We start from the raw sequence: 11450 nt of genomic DNA on the forward strand, positions 1-11450 counted from the left end.
TATTCGTGTGTGTGTGTGTGTGTGTGTGTGTGTGTGTAACATTTTCTTTATCCATTCATCCATTGATGGACACTTAGCTTTTTTCGATGCCTTGGCTATTGTGAATAATGCTGCAATGAACATATGGGGGTGGGGTTTGCATGGGGATATCTCTTTGAGATAGTGACTTCGTTTCTTTTGCATATATATATATATATACTCAGACATGGGATTGTTAGAGCTTAAAATAGTTCTTCTTTCTCAGGATTATTTTGGTTATTCATGGTTCTTAGTGGTTCCATACAAGTTGTAGGGCTGTCTATTCTGTCGCTGTGAAAAGGCCATTGGAATTTTGATAGGGATTTCTTTGATCCACTTCTTAACTCCCCTTCGGGTTGTCTATACTGCACATAGTACCGTCAGACGCCTCAGATGTAAATACTCAGATGTCTATCAGGAAAAAAGAGCTTCCTTACGTATCCCAGTTACCAGGTCAGTACAGCCACCTGCGGCTGCTGTGATGTTGGCTGCTAACTGCTCACAGCTACAGCCTTCTCTGGAGCATTGCCCTCAGCGAAGGGATCCACTTCTCCCAGGAATGCCTAGGGGGTTACACCTCACCTCTTGGGGGCAGTCCACACTTGATGGATAACTGATATGAACTACAAAAGACCAAAGCCCTTGCCTTGAGGCAGAACTGAGTGTGTGGTATAATTCATGCTCCAGAGTTCCCCTAAGGATCAGATCAAGCTAGACTCCAACTGAAACTACATCTTTGCTTGTCTATTTCCTATTTCCTTCACTCCCTTACAGGTTTCTTCTGTGAGCACTCTCTCAGTGAAACAATTGCCCCAAAATCTCTGTCTCTGGTCTTTTAAAGGAACCCAATCTAAGACATGTCTTTTCCCAAAAGTCCAAACAAAAGTTCTAGGCAAAAATGCTTAATATTAAAACAGCAACAATAATAATTGTGTATTACATCAAAGCACTCCAGATCCCCCCAATCTGTTACAAAGGGAGGAAAGTAATAAATACTCTAGAATCATTCACTTTCACAAGTTCCTCAGGGAATGACTGGCATATTCTCTCTCCTTATTCTCTACTTTTCCCAGTGGCCACTCTCTTCTTTAAACCCCTCCAGGGAACATCTGCAATACAATACACATACCCTCACCACAGTTATTTCAATAGGTATTTAATTACAGGAAATGAAAATAAATATTGTCAAAAATGCATTGGAAGATAGAATTCTCTGTGCTGCCAGAAGTCTTGATCTGTGGCTGCTTCCCTGCTTTGTAAAATATTCTTGCATCCCCTGGCATCTGCAATTGCAAAAACCACGCTGGCTAGGTTAAGTGCTTGCTAATTATCAAAGGGTCTTATCCCAGCTACATTACTCTGGTGTAAATATGGCACATGGCCTCTCAGAGACCCCTCTTGCTGAAAGAGTTCTGATTCTACGCTGATGAGTGGACGAACACATACAGGCCAGAGGCGTGATTCCTCTGAAGCAGAACACAAGTTCTTAGGCGGAAGTATGACAGGTTCTCCAGAAACCCACAATCTAGCTGCGGAGATGAGACTAACCACCCAGGAACAGCCATGACCAACATAAGGCAAGTGGAATTAAGTGCCAAATTGTGTGGTTATAACAAAGGAAATATGGGTTTCAGATACTAGGGAAGAGGTGAGAGCTGAAAGAGCCAGAGAAAGCTGCTTAGAGAAGCTCTGGAAATAGAGCTTTAAGGAAGGTTTACTAATATGCTACTCAGGATACAGATGCAAATGAATCATGTTTAGACCACCCTAGCCTCATTCACTTCTGAACCAGTAATCATCCTTCCTTATGAAATTTTGAGTAGACAATGCAACTACGTTTCAGCCCCTGAGATAAGACTTGACATTAGGTTCAAGGATGGATGCAGTATAAAGAAAACTTCACACAAGTCTTCAGTCTGAGTTCCAGTCCTGGAACGACCACTGACTAACTGGGACAGCAAGACCTTAACGGCCACTGGCAAGAGGAACCGAGTCCATTCCCTACAGAAACTGCTAATGAGCTTTGAGACTAAGGAGACTTCGGAGTTGCCCTGAAATCCCACAAGATTTGTTTTCAGTCCTCTCGGTTGTGTGGAGAGGATGAGATAATGAGCCCCTGCTGAAGTGTGGTCTCCAGGACAAGACTGGCTTTTCCTGGGAGCCCTGGGGGGCTGTCCCAGGTGCTGATTGATGCTTCAGGAACATTTGTGCTCACTGCATCCCTCCCACAAGACCATCTCCAAAAGTACTTTAAATATCCCGCTGGTTTTCTTGGTAAAAAAGAACCTAAAATATATCAGCTACATTCAACTCTTTGAGTCATCTTTGCTGCTTTCTCCAAAATGCTTAAATGATCTTGATTACCTCGATTTCAAACCTAAGAAATCCAGCTGGACTCTTTTGCCAGGTAATTAAGACGTCATTGTATCCTTGGTAATGTTGAGAGGATACTGTCTCTGAAGCAAGGTCCACACAAACCAGGGAAGGTAAAACTGGGCAGAGAATCTGGCTATTGTCATAAAAACTTGTCATCTAATGGGACTGTGTCCAGATTGGATTTCAGCTCTTGTATGAAATATACAAACTGGATTTTTTTTTTTTTTGAAAAAGACAGATGTAATCTGTTTGGGCTTATGCATCACTAGGTAAATTTTAGAAAATATAAACTGTTTCATGAAGGCAAGGATGGAGTATTAGACTGCATTGCTTAGACAAAAGACTTGACTGTAAATTATGGTACTTCTTGCAGTTATGCTGGAGGTGGGATTGATCATATGTACTATAGCTTTGGCTTTGAAATAAGACAGACCTGGGTTAGAATCTAGGCTTTTTCACTAATTAACCATGGCTCCCTGGCCAACTCCCTTAACTATTCAGAGTCTTAGTTTCCTCCAGGACGAAATAATACCTCTATCATAGGGTCATTGTGAGAATTATGAGATAATGTATGTAGAATGTTTAATGTCCTGATTGGCACATAGCAGGTGCTTAATAAATGACTACCAGTATTAGAACGAGCAGCACGACACAGTGGTTCAGCATCCCAATCCTGGGGTCAAGGAGCCAGGATTAATACCTAAATGTCTACTCCTCCTAGATATGAAATCTCAGGCAAAATGCTTAATGTTTCTAAGGCTTGGTTTCTTCAACTGTTAAATAAAGATGAATATTCCACTCTCATAATGTTGGAATGAAATAAAGCATTTACAGAACTCAGTGTGCTCCCTGACTCAGGACAAGAGCTGGGTCAATGTTGACCAAAACGTTTTGAGACATCGATTCCAGTCAGATGAGGAGAGTTAATTTTGTTGAGCTCCTTCATTCTCCCCAGTAAACTTAATTTTTGGAAGCAAGAGCAAGAAGAGTTCAGGAGAAGGTTCCAGTTAAAGTAAGCACAACATTTAGGGGCTATCTCTACTCTGAAGGGTTCCTCCAGGTAAGACAGGTTCTCTTTCTTCACTCCCTCCAGAGATCTCATATTTTTCTACATTACTTATTGTAATCAAAACATTTTACAAGTGAGGATGTCAACCCATGTGTCCTTAGGCCTTCTTAAAATGTCTACTGGCCATAGACCTTTGTGTTCCCTCTTGTAAACTGCTCTGGGTTTAGGGAGTCTGTTGGTGCTCTGTCCTCTGGGCCCATCCAAGCTGCTGGCAAACCCAAAACCTGTCTTCTGGGTGTCACCAGCCTGGTCCTGAAATTTTTCCTTTTGGGAAATAGTCTGGAAATTGTCTTTCTAGAAAATAAGCACACTCTACCACATTAGGTAAAAATCCATTCTAAGCTTTCAAAAATCATTGTAATGTCCCATTTTATTATTGAGAAAACTGCGACTCTAATTTGGTTAAGCATCTTTCTCAAGAATATACCAAAGGAGAGATACGGCCCAACTAAGTCTATCTTAATCCAAAAACAAGAAAGGAGAAAACACATAGACCAACAAAAAAAACTCCAAAATCAAACTTAATCCTCGTATCCCATGGAAGTTGTATATTTGGGTAATTGTCTTGGAGGTGCTATGATTTTCAAAGGGGAGACTTGGATCTGTAGAATGGATAATTCTCTTCCTCTAAGAGAACAGCATAAAGAACACAGAATTTGGAGTCAGTAAATCCCAGATTCAAGTGTTGATTCCATTTCTTCCTAGGTGTGTGGCAAGCTGGGCAACTTCCTTAACCTCTCTGAGCCTCACTTTGGTCATCCTTAAAACAGTCAAGACTGTACCCAACTTGGGGGCCTGCTAGAAGGGTTAGAGCTAACACATGAGGTAGGCCTGGCACGCACGTGGCACCAACCCAGTGTGGCTGTGTCTGTAGCCCGATAATCTGTCTCCTAATCTCTGGCCATGTGTATTGAACAATCTTGTTCTTAAATCAGAGGGAACCCTGGGATCTTGTCATGAGATGGACAGAAAATAGACTATGACAATTTCTCATGATTTAAAAGTAGGAAGGATCTAATAGTCTGAAGAACTACAGGGATGTTTCTTTGATTCCATAAATCACAAAGATGCAATAAAATGTAGAAAGGCAGGAAAACAAATTCATAGTAAACAGCACAGAATTTTCCATCAAGTCATTAGTATTTAGAACTCAGATCTTCCACTTATTGAACAGGATGACCTAGGACAAATTCATGTCCCAGAAATTCAAATTCCTCATTGGGAAGAAGAAGGAGGAAGAGGAAGAGGAAGAAGAGGAGGAGAAGGAGGAGAAGGAGGGGGAAAGGAAGGGGGAGGGGGAAAAGGAAAAGGAAGGGGAAGGGGAAGGGGAGGGGAGAAAAAAGAGCAGGAGAAGAAGAAGATGGAAAAGAAGGAGGAGGAGGAGGAAACAACAACTGCCTGAAGGTCATCCAGACCACGCTGCTGGAGTTGGGTGGAGGGAACAGCCCAAGGAGGCCATGTTTTATATGACATGTCATTGATTCACTCCCACTAGTAACCCCTGATTAGAGCTGGAGGAAGCCCTGGACCTAAGATTAAAGTGGTAAAGATTAAAATGAAAGAAAGAGTTTTAGGTAACTTTTTATCAATATTATGAGATACAATTGGCAATAATGTTGTGTGAGTTTAAGGTGTAAAATATGTTGGTTTGACACATTTATGTATTACAATATGATTATCACCACAGCATAAGCTAACGCCTTTATCATGTCCCATAATTATGATGTCTTCTTTGTGGTGAGAATAATTAAGAACTAATCTTCTCTTAGTAACTTTAAAGTTTATAATACAGTATTGTTGATTACAATCACTATACTGTTCATTAGATTACAGAATTTATATCTACTATTTGCAAGTTTGCACCCTCGAACAACATATTTTTTTGAATCAACTTTATTGAGGTTTGATTTACAATAATATGTGCCCATTTTAAGTGTACAATTTGATGAGTTTTGACAATTGTTACTGATTACATCCACGTGCAATCAGGATATAGAATATTTCCACCCCCCTGCATAATTTCCCTCCTACCTCTTTATAGTTAATTCTCCTCTCAGTCTCAGCTCCAGGCTACCATTGATCTGTTTTCCATCAATAGATTGGATTTGACAATTCTAGAATTTTATATAAATGGAAGAATACAGAATCACACCCTCTTGTGTGTGTCTGTTTTCACTCAGCCCAAGAATTTTGAGATTAATGCATGTTGTTGCATGTGTCAGTAGTTCATTCTTTTTACTGTTGAATAGTAGTTCATGGCATGGATACATCACAATTTGTTTATCTATTGTTCTGTTAATGCACATTTGAGTTGTTTTTATTATTTGGCTATTATGAATAGAGCTGCTAAGTCCATTCATGTATAGGGCATTGTATGGACATTTCTTCTCTTGTACAAATGCCTAGGAGTAGAATTCCTAATCTATTCAAATATTTTCCCATTTTAAAATGTGGTTTGTTTCTCTTGTTATGATTGAGTTGTTAAAGTTCTGTATGTGTTCTGGATACAAGTCCTTTGTCAGACATATGAATTGTGAATATTTTATCTATCTGTGGCTTGCCTTTTTATATTCTAAAAGATGTGTTTCAAATAGCAGAAGTTTTCACATTTTTGTATTATTTTCAGGTGTACAAAACAATGTAATAGTTAGACATTTACACCCCTCACAAAGTGATAACCTCCCTTCCCAAATCTACTACCCCTCTGACATCCTATATAGCTGTTACAATTCCATTGACTCTATTCCCTATGCTGTACTCCACATCCTGTGATGATATGTGTGTATAAATATATGTACATATATATATACATATATATATATATATATATATATATATATATATATATATATATATAATTATAGTTGACATTCATTATTATTCAGCTTCAGCTGCAGGTGTACAGTGCAGTGATCAGGCATCAGCACCGTCCATGAAGTGGACTCCCTACATCGGATACCCTACAAATCTTTTCATTATTGGTTGTATTCCCCAAACTGTCTTTCGTATCCCATGGCAATCTTGTGGTTACCGATCTGTGCTTTCTAATCCCCTCACTTTCTCCCTCATCCCCAACCCCTCCCATCTAGCAACCCTCAGTTTTTTCTCTATATCTCTGACACTGTTCTTAATCATATGCTATTTGTCTTTCTCCGTCTGATTTATTTCACTTACTAGCATAATATTCTCGAACAACATGGTAAGATTTGATTCTAAATGGTAAGATTTCATTCTTCTTTCTGGCTGAATAATACTTCATTGTATAAATGTACCACAGTTTTTTAATCCAGTCATCTACCAAAGTGCATTTTGGTTGTTTCCATGTCTTGGCTACTGTGAATAACGCTGCAATAAACATAAGGGTGCATATATTTTTTTCGAATTGGCATTTTGGATTTCTCTGGATAGATACCTAAGACTGGAATTTCTGGGTCATAATGTAGTTCCATTTCCAGTTTTTTGAGATACCTCCATACTGATTTCCATAGTGGTGGTACCAATCTGCAGTCCCATCAACAGTGCACAAGCGTTCCCTTTTCTCCACATCCTCGCCAGCACTTGTTGTTTGTTGATTGATTGATGATAGCCACTCTGACCGGAGTGGGGTGGGATCTCATTGTGGTTTTTATTTGCATTTCTCTAATGATTAGTGAGATTGAGCATTATTTCCTGTCTGTTTACCATCTGTATGTCCTCTTTAGAAAAGTGTCTCTTCATGTCTTCTGCCAATGGGGTTGTTTGTTTTTTTTGGTGTTGAGTTGAATGAATTGTTTCATAAATTTTCATTATTAACCCCTTATCATATGCATCATTGACAAAATCTTCTCCCATTCATTAGGATGCCTTTTTCTTTTATTGATGGTTTCCTTTGCTGTGGAAAAATCTTTTTAGTTTGATGTAATCCCATGTTTACTTTTTCTCTTACTTCCCTTGCCCAAAGAGATATAGCAGTAAAAATATTACTAAGGGTAATGTCTGCAAATTTACTTCCTATATTTTCTTCTATGAGTCAAACAACATATTTTAATACAATGTGTCTAATCAAATTTTGACCTCATGATGAATAATTATATAATGAGGAAAATATATCAACAGACAATATGAAGGACTTGTCAACATAAAGAGCCGGTTCATCATCTTCCAACTTGTGAAAGGTTTTCATGAGAATGGATTAAACTGTGAGTGTCTGGAAGGGGTAAACTAAGCCAAAGTGTGGAAGAGAGAGAGAGAGTTCAGGTTCAAAAAGAGAATTAGCAGGTAGAGCTGTCCACAGTTGGAAGCTCACACAGCAACCAGATGACCTCGTGGAGAGTAAGCAGTAGAGGAGATTCCAGCATCCAGTGGGGATTAGAACACATGCTGAATAGATTCTTCCCAAATCTGAGAGTTTATGTGTCTCTTATCTTCACAGAAATTTCCAAATATAAACCAGAATTCATCTGAATCAGAAACACCAACTCATGGCTCAGCCCCAAAAACTACAGGAGAAGAACACAGGTGCCCAAGGAGAATCAGCCAGCTACAGGACTCCTCAAAAACAAACTCTATAACTTGGCCCAAAAATATAAGCCTGACTTCTACCAGAGAGAGAAAGAAACTGTCCTTCAATTCTGGGACTTAGTTTTGTTTCATTCTCATTAAAATTTCACACTGAATCCATGGCCAGGATTAATCTCACCACAGTGAGCGAGTTCATTCTCATGGGCTTCACTGACTACCCCAGGCTGCAGATGCTCTTCTTTCTGGTGTTTCTGAGTTTCTATCTAGTCACCCTTCTGGGGAATGTGGGGATGATCATTCTGATCCAACTGGATGTCCAACTCCACACGCCAATGTATTTCTTCCTGAGCCACCTCTCCCTGCTCGATGCCTGCTACACCTCAGTCATCACCCCTCAGATCCTGGCCACACTGACCACAAGCCAGACGGTCATCTCCTTTGGCCAATGTGCTGCCCAGTTCTTCTTCTTCACCATTTGTGCAGCTACGGAGTGCTTCCTGCTGGCAGTGATGGCCTACGACCGCTACGTTGCTATTAGCAACCCACTGCTCTACACTGTGGCCATGAATCCCAGAATCTGCTGGAGGTTAGTGGTGGGAGCCTATGTCTGTGGGATGTCAGGGGCCATCCTGCGTACCACGTGCACCTTCACCCTCTCCTTCTGTGATAACAATCAGATCAACTTCTTCTTCTGTGACCTCCCACCCCTGCTGAAGCTTGCCTGCAGTGACACAACAAGCACTGAAATTATCATTATCTTCTTCGGCAACTTTGTGATTTTGGCCAATGCCTTGGTCATCTTGATTTCCTACCTGCTCATCATCAGGGCCATTTTGAGAGTGAAGTCTTCAGGTGGCAGGGCCAAGACTTTCTCCACGTGTGCCTCCCACCTCACCGCTGTGGCCCTTTTCTTTGGGACACTTGTCTTCATGTATCTGCGGACTGGCTCCAGCAAATCCCCAGAGGAGTACAAGGCCGTGTCTGTCTTCTACACTGTGATCATCCCCATGTCGAACCCTTTCATCTACAGCCTGAGGAACAAGGATGTGAAAGCAGCCTTCAAGAAGGTCACTGGTAGACTGCAGGTGTCCCAGAAAATGTAGACCTGAGTGAGCAGGCCTCTCCTTTTTGTCCATTTTCTTCCCAGATCAATATATTCTAACAGACACCAGCACCATATGCAACCTGTGCCCATGACCAGAGGGAAGGTAGACAGGTGCCACCAGGCGCACAAGAAAAACTGTAAAGGCAGTAGGCAGTAAATTTTGTTTCTAGAAACCCTGTGGTACTTTTTTCTTCTCCCCATCTCCCACCTCCGGTCAATCCTTAGCTACACTCTGACATTATAACATAGACTCTCAGATATTCTTCAGTTTATCTCATCCTACGCTATTACTCTTTGCATCCATGCTTGGGTTTGCCTTTTTTTTTCTTATTTTTGCTCCCAGGACTACTACCTTTTTCTTTGTGTCTAAGATTATCTCTAATGATCCCTGTAAATAATGCTAAGTAGTCTTTTTTTTTTCTTTTAATAGGTGAATGACTGATCACTTCAGCAAACAGGAGTATTGCATAAGAAAAAACTGGGTTTCCAATTAGGCAAGGGGAAGGGGATGTTTGAGAAACAGATTTCTTCTTCAATATTCTAGGGACTCGGATCAGCCCCTGGAGCGTCTTTCTTTTCACTCATGCCAGAACAATGGAATTTACAAATTCCAAATTTGCAAATTGCCTTTTCATTTGATCACTCATTGGTTTTGTTGTTCCTGCTTTAATGCCACTCTGATCTCTTTAAGATTAACTAAGCCTTGGGGTGGCCAGATGGCTCAGATGGTTAGAGCACAAGCTCTGAACAACAGGGTTGCCAGTTCGATTCCCACATGGGACAGTGAGCTGCACACTCCACAACTAGATTGAAGACAACAAGCTGCCGCTGAGCTTCCAGAGGAGTGGCCAGATGGCTCAGTGGTTAGAGCATGAGCTCTCAACAATAAGGTTGCCGGAATTGAACCGGTGGGCCGTGATCCCTGCAACTAAAGATTAAAAAGGGCGACTGGACTAGGAGCTTAGCTGCGTCCTCCACAAGTAGGTTGGAGAACAACGACTTGGAGCTGCTATGCCCTGGAGAAACACGCTGTTCCCCAATATTCCCCAATTGAAAAAAAATTACTTTAAAATAAAAAGATTAACTAAGACTTTGGGGATTTGTCCTTAAGGGCCAACTCCCTAGTTTCTGAAGATTATGGTGCATTGTTTCTCCTCCTCACCCCCATTGCCTGCCTCATGAACAGTTCTGTCTTACCAAGATTCCTATTTCCAGGAACAGCAAAGACAAATACAAGGAGAAAGTTGAACCACATACTATCTTTTCTGGCAATGTACTCGGTGAGGAGGGAAAGTAATTATAACTCCCAGACAAGCCTGCAAAACCCTTCAGGGGAAAGTGTGTTTTCTTCATTGCTGAACTTTCCCCACATCCGGAGTCTTGTGTCTGAATCCTGATTCTCCCACTAATTCATTGTGAAACCTAGAGTAAATGGTTTGATTTCTCACATCCTAAATTTCCTCAGGTCTAAAACAAAGATAACAATTCTTAATTCAAGAACATACTATAAAAATTAAACAAGGTGATGAATAAGAAATCTTCTAGTATAAATCAGTTGCTCAATATACATTGTTCTTTTAACTTTCCTCTCCCTCACTTTCTGATATCAGCCCTGGGCCTTGCCACAATGCCATGGCCATTGACAAAGATGAAATAGGTCACAAACAAATGACAGCGGAAGACAATGAACTGAGGAAGATGAATAACTCAATCCTTTTCACCTCAGAAATAAAATAAACTTGGGAGTTTAACTGGGGGGAGGAGTGCATTTATCTATATCCCGCATAGTCAAGGATAATCAAAGGATATGTTTTTACTGAATGTATTTTAGTGTGCCCAATGAACTCCTTTATCCAACAATGATGTTATAAGATGTTGATCCTCCATGTCCCTCCATATGGAAACATCCATTAAAATGGCTCACCACCCTGCTTGCAGTTGATTGGTTCAGAAATAAGAACTTGACCCACGCTGAGTTTAATAAAAAAAATTTTCTATGCCAAATAGGACACTATACACTTAAACATAATATACAGGGTAAAGAAGAAAAAAAAAGAGAGGGGAAAAAGACAACTTGCTCTGGCAGTGCAGCAATCAACTCACAGTATATATAGAGATGATTTGTGACAACAAAAACATAAAAGGGGAGAGAGTAAAGATCTGAACCAGCACAAGGGAATGGAGAAAGGAAGAATGATGAAGAAAATGGAATATGCTAAATATAAAACTTTATTTTACATAAACTTAATGGTAACCACAAAAAAAAATCCAGAACTAAAATATATAACATAAAAAATATAAGAAAGAGAGGGAATAATCATAGAATACCACCACACAGAAATAATAGACAGCAACAAAAAAGCAAAGAAACAATGGAGACAC

The 11450-nt window shown here is 40.3% G+C and overlaps 1 protein-coding gene across 1 annotated transcript; it reads left to right on the forward strand.

Moving 5' to 3' along the window:
• The first annotated feature begins 8121 nt into the window (after positions 1-8121).
• Positions 8122-9066, forward strand: LOC117031035 (olfactory receptor 9I1-like). The gene has a single exon (XM_033121319.1). It carries the CDS (start codon positions 8122-8124, stop codon positions 9064-9066), a length of 945 nt encoding a protein of 314 aa, XP_032977210.1.
• The last annotated feature ends 2384 nt before the right edge of the window (positions 9067-11450 follow it).

The sequence above is a fragment of the Rhinolophus ferrumequinum genome, chromosome 11 (genome assembly GCF_004115265.2).
Source record: "Rhinolophus ferrumequinum isolate MPI-CBG mRhiFer1 chromosome 11, mRhiFer1_v1.p, whole genome shotgun sequence".
NCBI classification, from domain to species: Eukaryota; Metazoa; Chordata; class Mammalia; order Chiroptera; family Rhinolophidae; genus Rhinolophus; species Rhinolophus ferrumequinum.